The sequence below is a fragment of the Bombyx mandarina genome, chromosome 19 (genome assembly GCF_030267445.1).
Source record: "Bombyx mandarina strain Sakado chromosome 19, ASM3026744v2".
Classification (NCBI taxonomy): domain Eukaryota; kingdom Metazoa; phylum Arthropoda; class Insecta; order Lepidoptera; family Bombycidae; genus Bombyx; species Bombyx mandarina.
In genome coordinates, this window is record NC_143225.1 from 12,406,039 (window position 1) to 12,431,360 (window position 25,322).

At 39.0% G+C, this 25,322-nt stretch overlaps 2 protein-coding genes across 2 annotated transcripts in view; both read left to right on the forward strand.

The window, feature by feature from the left end:
- The first annotated feature begins 4,669 nt into the window (after nt 1-4,669).
- On the forward strand, nt 4,670-6,699 carry LOC149500888 (uncharacterized). Its single transcript, XM_089735049.1, has 3 exons — nt 4,670-4,892; nt 5,595-5,715; nt 6,443-6,699. The coding sequence occupies exons 1-3, from the start codon at nt 4,688-4,690 to the stop codon at nt 6,624-6,626; spliced, it is 510 nt and encodes a 169-aa protein (XP_089591175.1). The 5' UTR covers nt 4,670-4,687; the 3' UTR covers nt 6,627-6,699.
- A 619-nt stretch (nt 6,700-7,318) lies between these two features.
- Nucleotides 7,319-25,322, forward strand: part of LOC114239465 (phospholipid-transporting ATPase ABCA3) — a 48,344-nt gene continuing 30,340 nt past the window's right edge. Inside the window, exons 1-9 of the mRNA XM_089735396.1 lie at nt 7,319-7,820; nt 8,480-8,606; nt 12,470-12,567; nt 13,775-13,892; nt 15,441-15,526; nt 19,345-19,497; nt 20,863-21,091; nt 21,792-21,959; nt 23,879-24,057. Of these exons, the coding sequence (XP_089591522.1) occupies nt 7,647-7,820; nt 8,480-8,606; nt 12,470-12,567; nt 13,775-13,892; nt 15,441-15,526; nt 19,345-19,497; nt 20,863-21,091; nt 21,792-21,959; nt 23,879-24,057 (1,332 nt within the window). The 5' untranslated portion in view covers nt 7,319-7,646. The remainder of the gene's footprint in view (nt 7,821-8,479; nt 8,607-12,469; nt 12,568-13,774; nt 13,893-15,440; nt 15,527-19,344; nt 19,498-20,862; nt 21,092-21,791; nt 21,960-23,878; nt 24,058-25,322) is intronic.

Consider the following 25,322-nt stretch of genomic DNA (forward strand, 5'->3'; position numbering starts at 1 on the left):
ATTAGAGTTTGTTGCTACAGTTGAAATAAGCCTGCATCGTAAAATGTTTGATTGTTTTCAAATATTAATTAAGGGCGTCGTATTAGTAACATTACTTAATTATTGTTTTATGGAATCACTGTGGAATGTGTTTGGAATTAGATAAATTTACAGGATACCTTTTAAAATAAGGATAAGTTTCACATAAAATGTTCATTCTGATAACTGTTACCATTGTGTTGTTATCCTTTGGATGTACGGAATGCTGTGGTAGTGGCGGAACTACTACAACACGTCCCCCCAGACCGGGTGCGACTACTAAACATAGACCTGGAAAGCCTGGTCCGGGTGGAACTGGCAGACCTAGTGGTTCTGTAGGAGCAGATGGAAAACCTGGACTGAGTGGGATTGCAGGTCCGGGTGGAACTGGTGGACCGAGTGGTTCTGTAGGAGCAGGTGGAAAACCTGGACTGGGTGGGATTGCAGGTCCGGGTGGAACTGGCAGACCTAGTGGTTCTGTAGGAGCAGATGGAAAACCTGGACTGGGTGGGATTGCAGGTCCGGGTGGAACTGGCAGACCTACTGGTTCTGCTGGAGCAAATGGAAAACCTGGACTGGGTGGGATTGGAGGTCCGAGTGGAACTGGTAGACCGAGTGGTTCTGTAGGTGCTGGTGGAAAACCTGGACTGGGTGGAGTTGCAGGTCCGGGTGGAACTGGTAGACCTACTGGTTCTGTAGGAGCAGATGGAAAACCTGTGCCGGGTGGGATTGCAGGTCCGGGTGGAACTGGCAGACCTACTGGTTCTGCTGGAGCAAATGGAAAACCTGGACTGGGTGGGATTGGAGGTCCGAGTGGAACTGGTAGACCGAGTGGTTCTGTAGGTGCTGGTGGAAAACCTGGACTGGGTGGAGTTGCAGGTCCGGGTGGAACTGGTAGACCTACTGGTTCTGTAGGAGCAGATGGAAAACCTGTGCCGGGTGGGATTGCAGGTCCGGGTGGAACTGGTAGACCGAGTGGTTCTGTAGGAGCAGGTGGAAAACCTGGACAAGGTGAAGTTACAGGTCCGGGTGGAACTGGTAGACCGAGTGGCTCTGTAGGGGCAGGTGAAAAACCTGGAGTTAGTGGACCAGATGAGCCTGGTGGTTTGGGTGGATCTGATGGAAATACTGGTTCGGGCTTACCTGGTGGATCAAGTGGTTCTGGTGGGATAGGTGGAATTACTGGACCAGGGGTATCTGGCGGAGTAAGTGGTTCTGGAGGGACGGGTGAATCCAAAGGCTCTGGAGGAACGAGTGGAATAACGGGACCGGGTGAAGCCAGCGGATCAGGTGGATCTCCAGGAACAAATGCACCTAGTGAAACGGCTGGTGGAATTTTTGGATCAAGTAGCGCTGGAAGTTCGGATGAAGCCAATATACCAGGTGGCTTTGGTCCGGGTGAAGCTGGCGATCCGGGTAGTTCTGCAGGAGCGGATGAAACAACAGAACCGGGAGGAGCTAGTGGTTCGGGAGGCACTGGTGCTTGGGGTGGAATCAGTAGACCGAGTGGAGCTTCAGGTCCGTGGGGAACTGGCGGATTTGAAGGAGCGGCTGGATCCAGCAGGCCGTCTGGAATCGGGGGACCGGGTGGAGTAATTTTTTTTGTAATAAATTTCCAACTATACAAAATATTCTTATTTCTTATTTTTTTTATTATTCTATTTCGTTGGCACTTTTCTATTTCTTCAATATTATGTATCAAGAGGTGAAAGGCTATTTAGTTTAAAAGCAAAATTTCGCTCAATACGCGACATTTATCTTTGTAATTAAAGGTGCGTTTTATTCGGTATTAGCATCAACAGTTCGATGTTTTTAATTGCATTCCAATTAAGCTTACTCCATTGAAATAGCTGAATAAGTTTTTTTCTTTTTATATGTTTTATCCACATTTTAAACTGTAAATGGCTCTCCTGTAAAGTTATAAAAATTTCGCCTCCCCTCGTTATAATAATTTCAATAAGGAATCTATCGGAGCTGCACAAACTCTTTATAAGTTCATGTTATAATTCATTTAAGTTTTTGTTTTTTTTTTGTGTTACGAACTGGGCACAAGATATCTGACTGTCGCTTCATCTCAAATAGTACTTCGATCACCTATAGTCACGGTATATTCGTGTCGACTATGTCTACAATTTCCCGAAACATTCCCGATAGTAGGTACTAGTTGTTTCAATATCCGTTTTTTACTATAAGACGACAGATGACGCTACTAGTATTGGCATCCCATTCGAATTGTCGATAACATTTTCACGGATAGTTTGGAACTTATTGATCTACGCAAGGACTTCGCTTCTCTCTCTCTTTTGTTCCGTGTGTTCCATAAGTACTTCTCTGTCGAATTGTTTGGGATGATCCCATCAAGTCGTATTTACTATCGCACGCAATCAGAGCAGAGTTCATCCATACTACCTAGAACCACTGCGTTTACCAACAGTGTGTTTTCATAGTTTTATACCAAGTACCATTCGGCTTTGGAAGGAACTCATCTCCTCGGTAATTCCCAAGGGTTGTTTACGAATAGTTCTCAGCGGTAGGCAGCGACTTAGCTGTGCCCCTGGCATTGCTGAGGTCCGTGACGATAACCACTCATCATCAACCTAAAAGGAAAAAAAGCTTATTTCGTCAGATAAAAGCACATTTAACAGGAATGAAACTTTAATATATATTTTTCCTATTTAGTATTTAAGTCGTCGTGGCCTAAAGGATAAAACGTCCGGTTCATTCGTATGTAGCGATGCACCAGTGTTCGAATCCCGCAGGCGGGTACCAATTTTTCTAATGAAATACGTACTCAACAAATGTTCACGATTGTCTTCCACGGTGAAGGAATAACATCGTGTAATAAAAATCAAACCTGCAAAATTATAATTTGCGTAATCACTGGTGGTAGGACCTCTTGGGAGTCCGCACGGGTAGGTACCACCACCCCGCCCATTTCCGCCGTGAAGTAGTAATGCGTTTCGGTTCGAAGGGTGGGGTAGCCTTTGTAACTATACTTGAGACCTTAGAACTTATATCTCAAGATGGGTGGCGCATTTACGTTGTAGATGTCTATGGGCTCCAGTAACCACTTAACATCAGGTGGGCTGTGAGCTCGTCCTAAGCATTAAAAAAAAACTACCGTTTAACTTGACTTTTTCGATTTCATCGAATCGTAATTTTGAACCTTAACCTACTTACGTTCAATTCGTACGACGTACCGTAAAATTAGCATCGATTCTTATTCTCATAAGATACTTCTTACATACCTTCGTCTTCTTACATAAGTCGTCGTGGCCTAAAGGATAAGATGCCGGTGCATTCGTATCTAGCGATGCACCGATGCTCGAATCCCGCAGGCGGGTACCAATTTTTCTAATGAAATACGTACTTGACAAATGTTCACGATTGACTTTCACGGTGAAGGAATAACATCGTGTAATAAAAATCAAACCCGCAAAATTATAATTTGCGTAATTACTGGTGGTAGGACCTCTTGTGAGTCCGGACGGGTAGGTACCACCGCCTTGCCTATTTCTGCCGTGAAGCAGTAATGCGTTTCGGTTTGAAGGGCGGGGCAGCCGTTGTAACTATACTAAACCTTAGAACTTATATCTCAAGGTGGGTGGCGCATTTACGTTGTAGATGTCTATGGGCTCCAGTAACCACTTAACATCAGGTGGGCTGTGAGCTCGTCCACCCATCTAATCAATAAAATAAAAACCTATTACTATATAATAATATGTAAATATAAATACCTACTAATAACACTCGTATTGCTTGGTATTATATTTTCAAAACAGGTCCTGTGTGCTTAGTGAGAGTTTTTTAACGTTCTCGATAGCGTAAAAGTTAGCTCATATTTGGGGAGTAAACTCCCAAAATATTTGTATGGAATGGGATCGTTTGCGTACGTTTGCCGCTAGGGGCGCTGTTCCAACTGCATACAAAATTGGGTTAACTTTTACGCTATCGAGAACATTAAGAAACTCACACTAAGCACACTGAACTCCTTGGTGTGTATATATTAGTAATTTCAATCAGGTTTACGATTATTTATTATTTAATATTAATGGTTTTACAACAACCAGTATACAATGTTCTTAACTATTAAGTGTATTATCTATGTACAATATAGTTATCATAAAGAGGGAAATGAAGTAAAAAAGTTAAGAGCACCATCTCAGAGTATTAAAAATGGATTGCCGAAATGGAGCAAATTAAGGTGGCGCTGTAGTAGCAAATGGAAAGATTTAAAAAACAGCGTCATAAATTACCACACTTCACTTCAATCGAGCACACTACACTCTGTTTAAAACTGCTTTATCCGCATATCATTTCCACTTCCTACACTAGCGCTATTTCGGTGAGTCTTCCAACAATAACTTGCAACTGCTTACTTACCAAACAGCACTTTCCTTACCTCTACCCTGTATAGGTGCTCTTTATTATTTTTTCAGCTGTCAAACACAGCTATTAAATTCCATTTTCCTACTTCAGTGTTAAATTCAAATAGCGTCGCTTTATTACAGATAATTTAAGAATAACTTCTACAATAAAAACTTCATGCAGTAAATAAAATGTTATTGACTACTACCGATTTTTAGAATCTCTTCAGTAATTCCAGAAACTATGCTCTGTGTAAAATAGACCTATTTACAATGTTAATAACAACTAGATGTAGATTTTGATGCTTACAGGGAACTTGCCGAAAAAGTATATTAAAGATCCACTCAATAGAAATGTTGTGTATGGTTGGGGCGGTTGGACTCCGTCGCCTGTCGTTCAGAAGCAGTGGGCTGAGTGGCTAGACAACTACAAGAAGACACTGAACTCAACGAAAGGGAAAGAAGACGTGTACGACCCAGAGGCCGGCGGGTCCAGTCTTTGGAAAGGTTTAATAATTGTTAAACATTTTAAAGACAACAGACAAAGGTCTCTTTCGTAAGTTACCGTCGTGCATAACATCAGCACAACTAGGATATTAACGCTATATACTACTTTTAAACGTTTCTTCAAAAATGTTTTTCAATACTTTCAAACCGAACCAAATGTAGTGCAAGCTTTTTAAAACTCACTAGGGCAGTGAAGGGAAACATATTTAGAAGACACGTTTTATCGTTAGGTAATCCTGTCGTGATGAATTAGATTGTTGCACTATTAGGTTTAAAGTGATCGTGTTTTCTCTTTTCTACCATTGCACCGACCAGCACTAGAGCAAAATCAAAATGCTTAATTTCAAGTATGACTTTGCCGGCGCTTTCAAATGATCGTAACCTTTCCGCCGATTTGTAATACAATTTCAACACCGAGAAGAATCGATTAGAAACTGGGTGTCTGTCTTCAAAATACATTGAATACAAACACTATACCAATTTTGAAGGAAAAAAAAAGTTGGCATTTCGCCCGCCTCTTGACCCAGACGGTCAGAGCATTGAGTTAATCTGTCGTTGATTTGAGGGAAATACATATTTTCGATTGAACATCTTTGTATTAGAACACGTTAAACGTAAAATAGCTAAATTTAAAAAAAAAGGGCGTCATCTTCGTCGTCGTCTAAAACAAACCCAAAATAGATGCTTTATGTTTTTGTTTAGATTTGGGTCCTGGTAGTTCTGATTTAGCTCCACCATGGTCCTACGCCCCCCGTAATATCGGCCTACCCGACTACTGCTATGAAATACCAGAACGAGGGTATTGTGAAAAAAACATAACCAGGTAATAACTTAACATGCGTAATAATTTGTAAGCTTAACGTTGCTTCTTTTTCGTATTAGGGTCGAATCTAGGTTGACCCCTCGAGGTTACAAGAAGAGGTTGGAAAAAAAAATTAAGGTCGATGACACATTTACTGGTGATATATCAGAGTGAAGACTCAAAAAAAATGGTAAACATTCCATAATTAGAGCTATTTTTTGTTATTTTATCGCATTATTTAGTTTCTAACCGACTAAAATTTAAAAAAACATGAATCTTATTCAAAATTTTGTCAATTAGCGTTAGTACAATCTACTGAACGTTGCAGCCAGTTATTCGATCGAAACTTTCTCCATGAGAAAATTCATAACTGTGAATATAAAATGATTTTGGTACTCTTAACTAAATAATCATAACATCTAGAGTCTAGAGCGTACTCTCAAAAAAGAGTTTTGAAGTTTGATCTATGGGTGTGATGAAGATAGCACACTGAAAATACATACGAGAACAACCAATTCTAAATTCAAATGTGATATTTTGTTTTTTATCAACGCCAAACTGTGTACTGACAACAGTAATATTAGCTTTATGCAATTGATTTTAGGTTAGGTGTTCTTTTTTTTAATAATTTAATAAAGTTTTAAAAGATTTATATAGAGAAGAAGTGCACAATGCTAAAAATAAATAAATTGAAGAACTGTTTAATTCTAGTAGGTTCCACCCTTACTAACCTTCTTCATTTAAACAGGTGGGCGTTTAACCCGTTTCGTAACGAATGCGTGAAGTTCATATACAGCGGCTGCGGCGAAAACCAAAATAACTTTTCAGAGAAACTTCGCTGCGAGCAGAGTTGCATGAATCCCCCAATATTTGGTTGTGAAATGGATCCCGAAATCTACGATACCGGATTCCAATCTAGAAAATGTAATTAAAACGTGCATTGTAACCAATTTCCGTTGTAAGCATTTTAAATAAAAACATTTGTCTTCATTGTTGTTTTTACAAATATTTAAAACACAATTTTTCTCTTAATCCAACCGCGCCCCCAATTAGTGTTATATGAAATATAGACAGGAGCATTTTATGAGTATCCTACTATGCCATCGCCCATGGGTATTTATTGATAATAGAGCGTATTGTATGTCTGCACAGGTTAGTATCACCATCCTGCCTATTTCTTTTACAATGTATTTAAAAATGTTAAGAGATTTTAAAGAGATATAAAAGATTATTTGAGGGATTATAGATACAAATACAACATTTTTTAAACTTAACAAGCGTTTCATTAATCTGATAGGTATCTCTGATAGGTTCGTCATTTAAAAGAGGCCGTTGAAAGGAATGCATACGCTTAAAATGAACAATAGCTGCAATAATCACATTTATGACCCGTTGCCAGCTTGATGCTAAACACAAAGCTGCCTTATCTCACTTCATTTAATTCCATTTCTTTACATACTACAATACATTTATTTTATTTATGCAAAGTACCTACTTTTCTTATACGGAACGTAATATTACTAAACAACACATATGGCTTCTGGCTGTGTGACTAAAATTAGGCTTTATGGGGTACATTCCCTTTGACTGTGTGATAGACGAATCAATAACGAGTTCAAGTGACAGTACGCGGACACTGGACAGTGACCGATGTTTGCCAAAATTCCAAGAAATAAAACTAAATTTTATCTTGGATACCATTAAGTTTTCTTTTCCAACGTCAGTCGGTAATACTGAGTAACACAATTCGCAAGTGTCGTTAAAATTTTCAATCGTGAATAATGTTCTAAAACAAGAGTTAATAAGTATGTTCATAGGAAGAAGATAAAAATAATAAATTCAGCAGTTGATCACTCATTCTTAGAACTTATAGGACAATAATAATGATTTACTAAGGACCACATAGGATTTCTGCGGACTTCGTGTATTCGAAAAACTAAGTGTCTAACAGGATGGATTGCCATTCCGTTAAGGTATTAATGTGGAAACACCTCACGGTGCGTATGAGGAGGTACTTTCACACCCCTGTAGAGCTTCTGTCGCCAATAGCATTGATTTTGCTATTCAGTGCTCTAAATATTGTTAAGACACCTCCCGATCATGTTGTGTCATCAGCTCAATACAACGTAAGTATTCTATACTACGCAAACTTTTAAAATAAGAAAAGCATTTAGATTTAGTTACAGCCTGACGAGATTAGCAGTTATTTTGTCAGACTTGGGAGAAAACTAGTCAGCATTAATGCTGAAGAACGATGTTAAGATATATATATACTACAATATTAAAACATACGTTAAGCCAATTAGCAAGTGTGCTTTACTGTATGTTTGTAAATCAGACTCAAAACAAGAATGAACCAACTCAATGATTTAATTAATGCAGCTGTACTACTTTTCAATTTATTTATATTGTACTTCAGCCTAGTACAATTTTTTTATGTACTACGCCATCAGAGTAGAGTTCATCCATACTCTCTGGACTGCTGCATTTATCCACACTGCATTTGCAGTGATTTTTTCTGCCACTTACCAACTGACTCTGGAATGAACAGTGTTTCCTGAGCTCTATGATATTTCCTTCTGCAAATGAGGATTATGGAGAATCCTCAGCAGTGGGCAGCGGCTTGTCTGTGCCCCAGAAATTACTAACATTTATTAAGTAGTGGTAATTACTTACCATCAGATAGACTGTATGCTCGGCTGCCTGCAATGGCAAAAAAACACAAATAAAATTGTAGCACTTAAATTTTATTTCATGCAAAAAGGTGCAAACTTTTATTTTACAGCAAGAATATCATTCTAAGAATGTTGAACGTCCAAACTGCATTCATTATTATCCAGAAACGAACCTTACAAAAACACTCATGGACCAAGTTGCCAAGAAATTCCACATAGAGAAAATAATTTGCTCAGGTAAGTTACTTATTATTCATTAAATTAGACAAACCAAATTATATAAAAGTTTATGAATAGCTTTAATAAAGATTATTTTTTATTTCACTAGATGGGTAGGCAACCCACACATTCACGGCCCACCTTATATTAATAGGTTACTGAAGCTCATGACCTCACAATGTGAATGCCGCTGAGTCTACTTGAAGTAGGAAAATATGCAAGCATAACACTAGTGTAAATAGATAGTGCTTAAAAAGTCAGAAGAATTCCACTAAGACAGAGCTGTACCAAATTTCTGAATAATTTAAAACCGTCACTGCTAATCTATACTAATATTATAAAGAGGAAAGATTTGTTTGTTTGTTTGTTTCGAATAGGCTCCGAAACTACTGGACCGATTTGAAAAATTCTTTTTCCATTAGAAGCCGACATTGTCCCTGATGAACATAGGCTACTTTTTTTTAATTTTTAAAAAAATTTTTTTTTTGGTTTCTTGTGTGTTTTAATGTTACCGAAGCGAAGCGAGGGCGGGTCGCTAGTCTAATATATAAAATTCTCGTGTCACAGTTTTCGTTGCCATACTCCTCCGAAACGGCTCGACCGATTTTGATGAAATTTTTTGTGCTTATCCGGTATCTATGAGAATCGGCCAACATCTATTTTTCATCCCCCTAAATGTTAGGGGTAGTCCACCCCTAAATTTTATTTTTTATTTTTTAGACAAAATTTTTAATTTCTATTTTTTTATGATACAGCATACAAAAATACATACAACTCTAAATTTTCACCCCTCTACGATCAACCCTTATTTTTTATTTGCTAATTAAAAACGAAATTTTTTTGCAAGAATTTTGTTTTTATTTTGTCATGACTTAGAATAAAAAAATTCATATTACTCTGAAATTTTCACCCCTCCACGATCAACCCCTATTTTTTATTTGTTAATTATAAATTTTAAATTTTTTGGCAAGATTTTATTTTTTATTTTGTCATGACTTAAATAAAAAATATATATTACTCTCAATTTTCACTCTTATACGATCAACCCCTATTTTTCCATCCCGATTTTTATTTTTTATTTTCTATGCACAGATCCGCAATAAGGTTGCAAGATGGCAATCAAATATTATAATTGTAGTATGATAAATTCTTATTCAGAGTTTATAATTTCAAGTTCCTTTAATTATGTTTTTTTTTTAATTCAATTTGATTTCCTGCCCTCGCTGGTCGACTACTGATCAACTATCAATCGATCAGTTATCCCCGCCAGGTGTCACCACTCATCCAGCAAACATCACGTAGTAGGGATGAGGACGAAGCCGGTCTCCTGTCTTACAATCTATACATTTTTCAGCCATGTTTCTTTAGTTTTATTTGTGTATCAATAGTATGTTCAGTAGGTCTGAGAATCGGCTACTATCTATATTTCATACCCCTAAGTGATAAGGGTTGTTCACCCCAAACATTTTTTTTTTATAATTTTTTTTTTTGTTATAATGAGTTATAGTCCCCAGCACGTAACTTGGCAAGAGTCGCTAGATGCGCAGAAGTCGTTTTTTAGGTCTCTTTGGTTGTCAAGCGGGACGCGGGGAAAGACGTAGCACCGTTCCGAGCGCGCGATTGGTGAGTCAGTCGACTCTCCCCTCCCGTACCGCGTCCACGTTCCGTTCGCTCCCGGTTACACATGTGCCTACTAAAGTTGTAAGAACCCTTTGTTTATATTGAGTTTTTGTTACGAGTTGTTATTATTATTTTAAATGTAGTTTTTGTTACGAGTGTTATTGTTTTAAATTTGTTTGCAATGCCAGGACCAAATACCAATGACCATAATTATAGTCGATTCGGTCACTGAGCGTTTTATTATTTACGCCAGTGACGACAGCGACTCTTCGTTATGTCGACGATGAGGAGCCAACTCCTTCCATCAGCTCAGGTCCTACCATAAATTTAATCCAAGGGGTAGCACTATTAGAAAATGATAGTGACGACGGCGACACATAATTTTTAATACAGGGTGGCCCATAAGTCCTTTGATATGAAAAAAAATTTATTAAAATAAAACTAATTACATTATGAATTAAATTTTTATTTACATAAAAAGCTTAAAAAACGGGAATTATTTTTTGAAAATAACATCTCCTAAATGTAATCCGTTGCGATCACGGCACTCTTGCAAACGACGTCTAAAATTGTCGATGACTGCGCGGCACGTCACTGCTGAAATGCTTGTCATTTCTCTGCGGATGTTTTCTTTTAGGGCCTCAATTGACCGCGGGTTTGTGTCGTATACTTTAGCCTTAAGGTAGCCCCACAAAAAAAATCCATCGGGGTCAGATCTGGACTACGTGGAGGCCAGGAAATGTCTCCTCTCTTAGAGATAACTTTGCCAGGAAAAAGTTGACGGATAACGGGCATAGCAGTGTTAGAGGTGTGAGAAGTGGCCCCATCCTGTTGAAACCACGTCCTGGCATTAAAGCCTGAAAAGTTTTGTAATTCTGGTATGAAAAACTCTTCGATCATAGCCACATATCGCTCCGACGTAACAGTAACTGCGCGCCCTCTGCCATCCTCAAAGAAGTAAGGCCCTAGGATACCATGGGCTGACATAGCGGCCCAAACAGTCACTTTCGGACTATGTAAGGGCTTCTGATGCTTAAGTTTTGGATTGATGGGGCTCCAATAGCGGCAATTTTGTTTACTAACATGCCCGTTAAGATGGAAATGAGCCTCGTCAGAGAACATTATGTTATTGAAGGAAGTAAACCGATTCAACATTTCATTCGCATAATTTTGTCTTTGAATACCGTCAGTTTCCTTTAATTCTTGAACCAACTGAATTTTGTAAGGGTGCATATGTAAATCTTTCTTCAAAATCCGTTGTAACGATGTCCTGGATACGTTTAATGCTCTGGCGCGCTTACGAGTTGACTGTGTCGGATTTTCGCGAATAGACTGTGTCACTGTGTCTATGTTTTGTTCCGTACGTGACGTCCTTGGGCGACCCAACCGCGGTTTATCTAACGTCGAACCGGTCTCCTCGAACTTAGCAACCCAGTTCTTAATCGTTTGAAGAGTTGGAGTGTCGTCAAAGTTGTGTAAACCTTTGTGTTCTCGAAATTTACGCCGCGCAACGGTTGCCGAATTGTCGTTTTTATAAAACTCGCGCACACAAAACGCACGGTCCGCTCCGGTAAAACGCTCCATCGCGACTAAATTCCCAGAAACCGAAGTTACTCCCCCCGCTTCCCCTGCACCGCTCACGCGCGCCCTGTTCGTTTTATTCAAATTTTACTTTTCAAAGGACTTATGGGCCACCCTGTATTAAGTATATTTTGTTAAATAAACTTTTTAACTTTTAATTGTATTTTATTTATAACACCTAATACACTTCACGAATTCCTCTCTTTTCTTTAACTTTCTTCTAAGCACACAGGCTTAAAAATAAATTATGGCAAATAAAAAATTTAATAAAATAAAATTAACATAATAATATATTATAAGCGGGCAATAAAAGTGACCATTTTTTTGTTGCAATGTACACTATGCGCGACATTACCCCCACTGCACCAAAACTTTGCCAAGTTACGTGCTGCTTACTATATTATGTGGTTGAATGAGGTTTTTGAGAATTTTATATATTAGACTAGAATTTCCCTAGAAATCTTATCTAAGGCAACACAACGTTTGCCGGGTCAGCTAGTTAAATATATATTCATTAATTCATTGGACCTTAAACCTCAACATTAATTTTCTTTATGGTTCTTTTCTTTGATTGATATCATTAGATTTATGCTGTAAAAAAATTGATTTAATTATATCTATGGCTTTTGAAAACGAGTTTCTTTATTCAGGATCTTATAGATCTTTTTAATATTTTTAAGGTGGTTTCAATCGGGGTTACTGTCCGATACAAAATGAGTCTTTCTTCAAACAGATGGCTTATTCCCTCCCATACAAAGATGCAGTCGTCATTTTCAAAGTAAGTACAAAAATATTAATTTTATGTGTTATCTTTATTATGTCATTTTATGGCTATTGATATTTTTACTTATGAGAAAGAATAATCAAATTTTAAAATATATGCAACCCAAAATCAAAGTAATATAGAGTAGTGAAAGTTTATTTGGTTTTGCGACATTTTTGCAACTAGAGTCATATACAGTTAAACATTTTTGAAAAAATATCATGATAAAAAAACATGGGATGGGGTAAGCATAATTGAAGTTCAATTAAAAACATGGAATTTTTTATGCTAATACCAAATAAAACGGACTTTTAATTAGAAAGATAAGTGTTGCTTAAATCAAATAACCTTTAACCCCCAAATTATGTTATGTAAGTGATGGTTGAAAAAATTAAAGCAAACCAGCTATGTGTTGGTTGCAGAGCCGTTATACTATACATTGATTTTTACTATACTACTATTTATACATATTTTTTACAGGTGGTAGGACCTCTTGTGAGTCCGCGCGGGTAGGTACCACCACCCTGCCTACTTCTGCTGTGAAGCAGTAATGCGTTTCGGTTTGAAGGGTAGGACAGCCGTTGTAACTATACTGAGATCTTAGAACTTATATCTCAAGGTGGGTGGCGCATTTACGTTGTAGATGTCTAAGGGCTCCAGTAACCAGTTAACACCAAGTGGGCTGTGAGCTCGTCCACCCATAAAAGCAATAAAAAAAATAAAAACATTGAAACTTAAACGTCATGAAGATGGGTGGTGGAAATTACCTTGTGATATCTATGAGGTCTGGTGACACCCTAACACCAGTGGGGCTGTCCAAGCAAAAAATATATAATAATATAAAATAATTGACTAATTTAGAAAAATATAACAAATTTAATGGTTTCATAGTCAAATCTGATAGAAGCTATTGGTTAAAAAAATCAAATTATGCTTATAGCTAATCTGTAGAAATCAATAAATTTCAAGTGTGCTAATTTAGGATTATTCATAATTCAGAAAAATGGGTCATTTAATTTACCTGTAGTATATAATATACCCTTAGGCTATCAACGATTAGGTAGAAACAAGAAAACAAAATTAATTTAAAAAGTATTTATTTTCCAACTTGTATGATTTACTAACGAGACCTACTCAAGTGAAGGTTACACCTAAAGTATTGGAGCTTATGTATTGTAAATTTGGAAGCATTTATACATATATATTGATTTTTTTTGTCAAGGACATGTCATCAGACGAGTGGCCGAAGAATCTTGTCTATACAATACGCATGAAAAGGGAATTTGACACGGACCTCATATATCCTAAGGACGGCAGACTGATCCCGCATTCGGCTTTTAGTAAGTACATTATTTATATTTTTATTATTCATTTTTATTGTTATTACAAATTGTTATTGTTATTACAAATTGTTATTACTCATTTTTATTGTTTTTACTCATTTTTATTGTTATTACTCATTTTTATCATAATACTAATTCACGTCGCAAGAATGGTGAGCTTATGATAGGAATGTTTAATTGAAATGGTATTTGATCCTTGTGGTTATATAACAGGGCAAAGTTACATCACGACCGCTCACGCGATCTCAAGATATTCTGACGAAAACCAATGACAACTGGCCCTCCTAATTACGATTATATTTAAAAATGATTCGAATCATTATCATCGAGCGTAATTGTTACGGAAACTGTTTTGTTAATGAACAGTTCACAAATAAAATTGAAAATAAGCGTACAGTTGTCATGCTTTAATGGACAACCTAATGACTACAAGAAGACTCAGAAGAAGAGTGCCTCAAGATCTACTAGATCTACTGTAGATTAAGTAGATTAATTGATATGGACATTGTGCATGCACCGCCGAAATTATTTTTATCAAAACTACGGTTGAATGTCTTACGACAGCTTACTGTATAGAGTTGTAATGCTAAAATCATAAATCCTTACGAATTCGGCACTCGTTTTTGCGGAAAAATCACAACTATTTGTCAGACGCTTTTATTATCCCCGCGTGTATGTGTATGATTTATATGATTAATTATTTATTTAGTTACTTTCGTATATAACTATGATTTTCGTCCACTTCAAAATGTTGGATAAAATCGGTAATTTATCACACTTATCAAAGACAAATTGTATTAAGAAATTGTGTATAGTCACCAATTATTATTAATTTAATAAAAACAAAATCATTTTTTTACGAATAATTTACCTACTTAATTGATAACTCTATTCATATTTTCTATTACAAAACTTAAATTTGATAAACCAGTCAAACTTAACTAGTTTTTTTTTTCTTATTGCTTAGTTGGGTGGACGAGCTCACAGCACACCTTGTGTTAAGTGGTTACTTGAGCCCATAGACATCCACAACGCAAATGCGCCACCCACCTTGAGATATAAGTTCTAAGGTCTCAAGTATAGTTACAGCGGCAAATTTTAGCGAATCCTACTTTCCTGTCGAAACCGTCGCTTGCAACGAAGGACTCTGCGAGTAGATTAATCCATAGACACAGCCCACTGAGTTTCTGGTCGGATCTTCTTGGTGGATCATGTTTCAGATCCGGTGGTAGAATCTGCTAAGCTCTGCTCTTGCTAGGGCTTGTGTTAGCAACAACATCAGGTTTGAGGCCCGTGAGCTCACATACTCGTTCTCTGAATCTAGTATAACCGTCGAGGTCACTAGAATTGGTAGGAAAAGAAAAAGAAAAAAAAAACCGTACATAATCAAATATTTTCCGCTTTTTAGTGCGGCTACTTACATAAGGTGGATTTTAAATTGAATTTTTTTTTATTGAATTTTTTTATTGCATATGCTAGTTGAATGTTTTAAAACTAATTTTTATTTGAAATTAATTTCACCAATTTCACATTTCTGTTCACCAGGCTCTGAATACAGACAATTCACCGCTTTACAGTGGACGATCGACACCAGTTACATAGAGGTGCTGACCGGGAAAGACATTAATATAGTAAGTTCTTCTGAATTGCATCTAATTTGCAGTCATCTATCTGCAACTTTACTAAGTATGCCGTTTGGAGCTTAAATGACGCGGCTATATCTCAATCTCAGGTCTTACCGTCCTCTATATAAATAAAAATGAATGGTCGTTTGTATGTTTTTGTCTTCTATTCGTTTCCAAACTATTTATCCAGTTGCAAGGTTTCCGAGGCGATCGACGCGATGAAAAGCTGTGCGCGACTTATTACTAGAAATCGATGCTTTTCATGCTTTTACTTGTCAATGGACTTTTATTGAGACTAGTGGTCGCTCAGCGGTCGAAATTGGACCATAATTATTTATAGAAATTATAAGTTTGTACACTATTATGGTCCTATTGTGAAATACTTACTTCTATAATCACAGATTTCGCCAAGACTACACTTTAGATAAATAATATTAAATACATACAATATAAAATCTAATCTTACTACTTATATTAGTGGCCCCGCAGCAATCGAAATTCGACTGTAATTAATTTAAATTATAAGTTTGAATTTTATTGCACTTCTATTGTCATAGACTTTATATTTTCTTCTATGATCACCATCGAGATATTATGTACTACGTATGATTACAGATTTCCCCAAGGCTGCACTATGAAAAATAATATTATAGACAAATAATATTAATCTTTTTTTCAATTTGACAACAGATTTTAATAAATAAAAGAGTATATATTATTATGTAAAATAAAATTTCATTCTGCGCTCCTTCTCGATATTCTCTGTAAGTGTGGGAAATTTCATACTCCTCCGTCCGAGCAATTTTCGTAAAAAAGTGTACAACGTTTATGCTTCACGTATTAATAATATATAGATAAAATTTGTGATAACATTGTTATTTAAATCGTTGTGGCCTAAAGGATAAGCTGCTCGGTGAGCTCTTATCGAGCGATGCGACCGTGCCGGTGTTCGAATCCCGCAGGCAGGCAAAAAATGTATATAATTAAATACGTACTGAACAAATCTTAACGTATGACTCTCAGTGACTCTCACTATGAAGAAATAGAATCTCAATGTGATGGATTTAGGCCATCCGTAATCTTAACGACTTGTCGTTGCCGAGTGTTGTGGCATCGATGCTCGGTGACGACGAGTCGTGGAAGGCGATGCTCGACTTCTGCGAGTGCACCATCTCGCAGAAGGAGGCGGCGGGGCGTGTGAGAGACGCACAGGCCCGCCGCCGTCGAGCGGGGGCCAGGGAGGCGGATATCGCCCAAGCCCTGGCCCTCTAAGTGTTTCGGGTCCCCTCACATGTCGGCCTGGGGACCGGCGAAGGGGGCCTAAGAAGACGACGTGCAAGCTGCTCTGCACGCGTTTTATGCATGAGCATCCGGGTGATGGAAGGCCGGCTATCCTCAACCCACGCTGGTTCTGACCCAGCGGGGTATTCCGTAGGATAAACCATTCTAACCGGCGCCATCTAGGCGGGCTTCGGATAGCCTGCCGACCGAGAGGGCTGGTGGTCGTGGCGCCGACGACCGCCAGTCCGGCGTCCCGAGGGGGAGGGTGATGGGAGAGATGTGCTCCGCACTAAACGCTTCACTTTCCCCCCTTTGCCTTTTCATGAGTTTTGTCTCATGCGAGGTTTGGACGTTGGTTGTTGAGAGACAGGAGGTTTTAGTCGGTTCGACTCCGACATGCCCCGCCCTCCATCCCCAGTGAAGGGCGGAAGTCCGGCGATTTCCTCCTGACAAAAAAAAAAAAAGGCCATCCGTAATCTTAGATTTTTTTTAAAATCTTGTACCAACATTTCTATTGTAAATTTAAAATAACTTTATAAGTTTTATAAAAACAATATAATTTTGCCGCCCCTCAAATCACGCCCGAGCCTCACGGGCCTAGGCGTAAATTCATGACTGATAACATCGTGTAATAAAAATGAAGCCCGCACTAAATTAACTATCGTAATTACTGATGACAGACCGTGCTGATGATATGGGATATTCGGTATTCAATCTACAATACTATATTAAAATATGTAACTAAAATAATGATGTCTTCCATTACTTTTATTCGTTTTCAAATGAACAAAGTAGTATCGAATTTCTATTTAGCAGAACTTCTACACGCCAATGTTTTGGATAAAGCAAAATAGTCGTTATTGTATTCACTGAACGATAACGCGTACGTAATACGATATGTCAGAGCGGATGTAATGTTTAGCGTACACAATGTGAGAATGGCTAATGTTCTTGTATGACGTACTTCTGACAATCGGGTATGAATTTTTCTAATGAAGTACGTACTTGATTCTCGTTCACAAATGCTTTCCAAGATGAAGGATAAATAGCGTATAATAAAAATCGAACCCGAAAAAATATAGAAATTTGCCTAATTACTATACAATTGAGATAGAGATCTCAATGCTGATGGTCAGTGGTGACAGACACGTTGTGATGACTAGGGTACTTAATGACATGTAGGCCGTGAAATCGCTTTACCTGTTTATGCCCTGAAAAAATAAAATACTGTTGAAATATAATCAAGTTACAGTGGTTATTTTTGTTTTTATTCTCAAAAGTCATCAAATACATGACCAAATTGTAATATGACATACACATATAGGTCATGGTTGAAATCATTTGAAATTCAAAAAGCCTTGCTGCTTTGTTGGCTTCAAACGGGCGTCGATTAGTCACAGCGGAACAATACGTATTGTGTGTCTACACTAGAACTGGCCAGTTTTTTTTTTTTTTTTTTTATTGCTTAGATTGGTGGACGAGCTCACAGCCCACCTGGTGTTAAGTGGTTACTGGAGCCCATAGACATCTACAACGTAAATGCGCCACCCACCTTGAGATATAAGTTCTAAGGTCTCAGTATAGTTACAACGGCTACCCCACCCTTCAAACCGAAACGCATTACTGCTTCACGGCAGAAATAGGCAGGGCGGTGGTACCTACCCGTGCGGACTCACAATAGGTCCTACCACCAGTGATTACGCAAATTATAATTTTGCGGGTTTGATTTTTATTACACGATGTTATTCCTTCACCGTGGAAGTCAATCGTGAACATTTGTTAAGTACGTATTTCATTAGAAAAATTGGTACCCGCCTGAGATTTGAACACCGGTACATCGCTCAACACGAATGCACCGGACGTCTTATCGCTTAGGCCACGACGACTTCTGAAACTAGCTTTTAGAACTTTAAGAACTAGCTTTTACCTGCGACTTCGCGTGAAATAGTTCACAAATAATGCTTTATTTCAGAACAAATTTGGATAACATAAAAAATGTTATAGTGAGCCAACCTTAACATATAAACATATGCTGTCACATACTTTTTTTTTAAATCTTTTAAAGGGGAACAATTCTATAATACATTATTTTAGCGAAACTTTAACCGCTTCTGCAGCGCACGCAGTGGAAGCTCTCAAAAGGGGAAAAAACCCCGATTTTGAAACATTATTTATTGGTGCTCCGCTTGTATTAGTCTTAGCGTGATGTTATATAGCATATAGCCTTCCTCAATAAATAGGCTATCTAACACGAAAACCACGGGTAGGTATCACCGCCCTGCCTGTTTCTACCGTGAAGCAGTAATACGTTTCGGTTTGCAGGGTGAGGTAGCCGTTGTAACTATACTGAGACCTTAGAACTTATATCTCAAGGTGGGTGGCGCATTTCGTTGTAGATGTCTATGGGCTCCAGTAACCACTTAATATCAGGTGGGCTGTGAGCTCGTCCACCCATCTAAGCAATAAAAAAGAAAAAACTTATTTAGCCAAGATACTGACCCCAACCAGTATTAAATGTCTATAAGCATCCACCGTTTCGACAGGACATGTCCATGCAAGAGTTCCCGTATTATTCGCGGAAGAACAACGACCCGAATATAACGACGGGCATAGCAAGCATCTGTCAGCTGTCTCTGCTGCTGGTGTTCGTGTTCCTCATGTCGAGACTTTTGAACGAGCGAGCGACCGGCATACAGGTAAGTGCACTCGCCACACTGACCTTCGACCGTTGCACTGGAGGACTTTTTGGGCGGGAACGCGAGGTGTGAAGTTGTGTGATTTGTTTTATTCTGTCTACTATTTAGTGTTTCTTCAGGTTTAAATGTGTAATAACGGTGGTTTGTTAACTGTTTCATGTCTGTGAAAGTGCACAAATGTGGGAAAATGAAACAAAGCCGCAGGGACGTAACGTCTCGGGATCCTCCAAAAAGTCCACTAAAAAAGTCTCAGTAAATGACCACCATTTTACTGAGATTATATTTCATCTCATCTCATTTTATTTCATCCCAATTGATTGATGTCTCAAATTAATCATCTTCATCTCATTTCATTTCACTCCTTATTATCATTTTTTTCATAAAAATAAGAATATAAATTAAAATAAGACATGACTTAAAGGTCTTTCTTAGTTACCAGGTCATAAAATCCCTTAAAAAAACAATTGCACTGCTTAGGCTTCAAACTTGAAGTGACGTCACAACGCTGCAAAATCACCGTGTGATTCTTGCCGAAGCAGTTCACCGTGAATATAATTCCTCTTAAAATGCAAACTGCCGGATTATAGAATGGCTCTGGTGACGAAAGGAGCGCTGTTTAAAAAGATATTTGAGTATCAGAAACAGTCTAAAACACGCGCTCACGTCCTCGCGGATCCATCAGATCTTGTATTAGACGCCTTCAGCTCTTAACTCTAGGAGCAGACTTAGGAACCCCAGCAACCGTGCAACTAAACCATGCATCATCCCGCTGAGTTTCTCGCCGGATCTTCTTAGCGGGCCGCTAATCCCACTCTTCCTTGCTGAGCTTTTGCTCGCCCATTTATCCTGGTGAAATTGGAAAGGCCTCCGGGCCACCAGTGACACTTCAATCATGTAAACAATTGCCTTCAACATGCCAGTTCTCGTTTGGGTAAAGTCAGTTTCACTCGGCCTTTAAACCGATTCGACCACCGATTCACCATGTAGTGTTTGCGGTCCGTAAGGTGGTGGTTACTGGTGGTAGGACCTCTTGTGAGCCCACACGGTTAGGTACCACCACCCCGCCTATTTCTGCCGTGAAGCAGTAATGCCTTTCGGTTTGAAGGGCGAGGCAGCCGTTGTAACTATACTGAGACCTTAGAACTTATATCTCAAGGTGGGCGGCGCATTTACGTTGTAGATGGGCCCCAATAACCACTTAACCAGGTCTTTTTTTCTTTTTATTTATTGCCCTTGTAGGCAGACGAGCATCGGGCCGACCTGATGGTGAGTGGTTACCGTCGTCCATGGACTTCAGCAATGCCAGGGGCAGACCAGACAGGTGGGCTGTGAGCCCGTCCACCTATCTAAGCAATAAATCCTCAGGAACTAATGAAAATGGTCGGAGTGTCGTCGAGCAGCCTGACCGCGTCGCACTTCCTGAACGTGCTGGCGGGCGGCGTGCTGTACGCGGGCGTGGTGTGCGGCGTGCTCACGGCGGACGTGGCGCTGTTCGAGACGCGCGCGGCCGCCGCCCTGCTGTGCGTCGGCCTGCTGCTGCACTTCGTCAGCGTCGTCGGGGCCGCCTTCGTCTGCAGCTACATCGTCAGAAGCAGTGAGTGTCCGAGATAATGACGTGACATTTGTGACGTCACGTTGCGTTGTCGACTGACTGTGTGACCTTGAAGACCGCGATCGGTGAGAGACTGGCACCAGTCATCGTTGTCGTTCGACGAGTAAATTAACCCACAGTCACAGCCTCAGTTTCTCGTCGGATCTTCTCAGTGGGTCGCGTTTCCGATCCGGTAGTAGATTCTGCGAAGCATGGCTCTTGCTAGAGTTCGTGTTAGCAACATCGTCAGGTTTGAGCCCCGTGAGCTCACCTACTAGTTAAGGTTACGCTGATATAGTCTCTCTAGACCATCAGCTCAGGTAGGAGAAAAAAAAAGGGAGACTGGCAATGGGTCCTACTGAAGGACCACCCTGCACTCTTCGTGCGATCGTCCGGCGTCCGCCCGGTATACGTAGGACCGGCGACCCCTCTGAGTCGGACAAACCCCCCCTAACTTATCAAATAATATATTAACATTTTGAGATCTGTAAAGTATATTTAGCAAATACTATTTAAAGGAACTGCTTGAATGTGGTTTATTTAGGATTACCGCACACAGGCCACCGGCTACAACCACAAAACGCTGCCACCCGAATTTTTCTTTTAATTTTCACACATTAAAATAGACAACAAAATAACGAACCGACCGTTCAATCATATACCATTTCTTCGCTCACTCCGCTCTTACCCTCGTTTATTTCAGCACAATACGTGGCGTCGGTGTCGGTGATCGCGTACGGGGTGCTGGCATACCCGATGCACGCGCTGCGGGGGTTGACCATGCCCGGTGCGCTGAGGCTGCTGACGGGGCTGCTGCCGCACGTGCCGCTCGCCTGGCTGCTGGACGAGCTGAGCGTCTTGGACGGAAACGGTTGCTATTAGTAGTTTTATTTTTCCAAATGGAAAGGCAAAGGTATCCATACCATACAGCCTAATCTTATATATATATATTATGAAATATAAAACATGAAATGAAATGACATGAGATGATATGGGATGAAATATAATCTCAGTAAAATGGTGGTCATTTACTGAGACTTTTTCAGTAGCTACATCCAGCGGCTTTGTTTCATTTTCCCACATTTGTGCACTTTTACAGATATTAAACAGTTAATAAATACCGTTATTACACATTTAAACCCGATAAAACACAAAATAGACAAAATAAAACAAATCACACAACTTCACTCTTAGCGCTCCCTCCAAGAAGTCGTTCAAATCTTGTAAACTTCGATATGAATTATTTATATAATACTCCAAGGTGAGTATAATAACATTTTGGATGTTATTGTGTTTGCTGAAATTAAATATCACAATGATTTATGGTAAGTGTACCTACAAAAAAATGTATATTGTTATGTATGAAGCAAATAAAGTTGGTTATATAATTTCCCATCCCTATAATCTATATCTAATACGCGAAGCAAAAACTTTGTATCCCTTTTTACGAAAATTGCGCGGACGGAGGAGTATGAAATTTTCCACACTTATAGAGAATATAGAGAAGAAGTGCACAATGCTAATTTTTTTTTTAAATAATGCATAAAAGATACATTAAATTTATAAAGAAAACATTACACACACTACATACCATGTATTTGACGCACACACGCATGCATACTATTTATTATCAAACTTTTGTTCTTGACGTCTGTGGTCAAATTGAGAATAGATTAAATATTGTTTGTCTTTGTTAATATTTTTTATATTGTAGTCTTGGCGAAATTTGTGATTATAGAAGTATAAAATACAATCATAATAGTGTACAAACTTACAATTCCATTTTATTATAGTCGAATTTTGACTACTGCGGGACCACTAGTATCTTTAAAAAGACCATAAATGTAAATACATGTTTAAAATGATATTTCAGTTTTTACTTTTCTAGTGTCTTTTTTTTTAGATTAGTTAATTTTCTCATCTCAATCAGATAAATAAGAAAAAAATTAACATTTTTCATTTAGTGACTGATTTTGTGAAATATATAAACGGCTTTGGTATGAAATTGATTGTTTGATAGTAAATTTATCACAGATTACTTGGTTCATATTTTCAAATATAATGCAAGGCTATCTTCAAAACTAAGAATAAATATCCATCGGGACACCCAGGGTTGCGGGGGTGAAGCCAGTGGCTTAGCTAGGTAACCAAGGGCCCTGGGGCAAATTAAAAAATGGGGCCCCACTGCCATGTAAACTGATTAGGTTTTATCAAATAACAATATGTAATGTACCAATACTTTAAAAATGATAAACTACTTAAGCTTTTTTTTGTCCACTGCAGGGCAGGTAATAAAAATATCAAACAGTAACAACATAAATTACAATTAATACTTGGTGTAGGTTTGGCTAATAAAACGTCCGATCCCCTCCGAGGTCAGAACCCGGATGAGGTAAGGGTAGGTACCCGGATGAGGTAAGGGAAGGTACCGCGGTCAACACTACAACCAGACGGCGCGGCTCACCCCAAGGGCGCCCGGCCGACGGTGCCTTCGAGGGGAATCGAAGGCTCTGAAACGTCGGCCGTCTCGGTACGGCAGCCCGTCAGGTCGCCCAGACGACGCCGCTGTTGACCCGGAATACCCCGCTGGACCAGAACCGGCCTGCCGGGTCGGCCGGCCGAGATACGATACACCGCGTCGGTGTATAGTGTTAGCAACACTCCCGGCTTGAACCCCGTGAGCTTACCTACACCTCAAGGTGAAGCTAAAATAGCCTCCCAAGGCTATCAGCATAGGTAGGATAAAAAGAATCTGTTGATATGTTAATTTTCCACATATTTTTCATACAGGTGAGTCGATCACAGTGTCGTCGATAATGAAGTCTCACACGGCCGTCAGCTACTCCGTGTTCGTCAGCTATCTGATGATGCTGGCCCAGATCCTCATATTCTTCTTCCTGAACTGGTATCTGTCTCTGGTCAGACCCGGAAAGTACGGACAAGCTTTACCCTGGAACTTCTTGTTTAAGGTAAGCATTAATATATAGTAGAATAAACCATAATCAATCATGATCGAGTTATATAACATCTTATAGCTTTCGGTGTAATTTTTAAATTGTAATAACAGAGGCACCGATAACATTTTAATATTTTAGTAACAAAACTTTGCTAATAATGAATATTTAAAAAAGAAGACATGCCCGCTGAGTTTGTTGCCAGTTCTTCTCAGGACGGAGGCTAGTTTTTGTGAACTGGCGGTAGTTCTTTTTGACGTTCAACAAGTGTGTACTTTCATTTATGTTCACTGGTGGTAGGACCTCTTGGGAGTCCGCACGGGTAGGTACCACCGCTCCGCCTATTTCCGCCGTGAAGCAGTAATGCGTTTCGATTCGAAGGGTGGGGTAGCCGTTGTAACTATACTGAGACCTCAGAACTTATATCTCAAGGTGGGTGGCGCGTTTACGTTGTAGATGTCTATGGGCTCCAGTAACCACTTAACATCAGGTGGGCTGTGAGCTCGTCCACACATCTAGGCAATAAAAAAAAAAAAAAAAAATTTTTATTGATTGATTGATTGATTAATAATGTTAGCTGAATACTATTGGATCAAGGGTTTATATGATGATGAGTTATTTGAAGGGATTGGGGATTGTGTATGGTCTATCATAACTTCAGCAAACGGATAGATAATACACTCATGTGCCTAATGAAGAAATAAATAAAAACGAAATTTAATTTGCTTATTAAACTGTTATTTATATACTTATTTATGACTAGCGACCCGCCCTCGCTTCGCTTCGGAAACATGAAACTTTATTATTGATTATTTACGACAGTGATTCTCAACCACTGTTCGCGCCACTTTTGTGTGCCGCCAAATTTTGCGAATATATAATATGTAATGTTAATATTATTAAATTATATCATTTTAAAAGAAAAATATTTTAAACATAAATATATATGTAAGCTTGAGGGTAGACATTATTTTGTTAAACACCAAGTAAAAGGAGGTCACTTTTTGATTCCTGATTTAATCAACAATATGATAACTTAATTCACTTTCACTTATCCAATCTTTAACCAGTACGTACAACAGTCACTGAATCACACAACGTAACAACGTAGTAAGTGCACCGGGCAAACGCAGTCGAACGAATGTTCATTTCAAGGCACGTTCCGCCTTTTTATACTAGCCGGCGCAGCTGGCTTATGAGTCACTTCTGTTGCAGCTGTTGTTTACGAGTGGAACGACACGGCCGGCGCACCTGGCTTGTGTGAGTCACTCCTACTGCAC

What these genes read in the sequence shown, in the direction of transcription:
- LOC149500888 (XM_089735049.1), top strand. Translation starts at nt 4,688, where the DNA reads ATGCTTACAGGGAACTTGCCGAAAAAGTATATTAAAGATCCACTCAAT. An exon ending in CGGGTCCAGTCTTTGGAAAG is followed by an intron (nt 4,893 to 5,594) that starts GTTTAATAATTG and finishes GTTTTTGTTTAG; the next exon opens with ATTTGGGTCCTGGTAGTTCT. An exon ending in TGTGAAAAAAACATAACCAG is followed by an intron (nt 5,716 to 6,442) that starts GTAATAACTTAA and finishes TCATTTAAACAG; the next exon opens with GTGGGCGTTTAACCCGTTTC.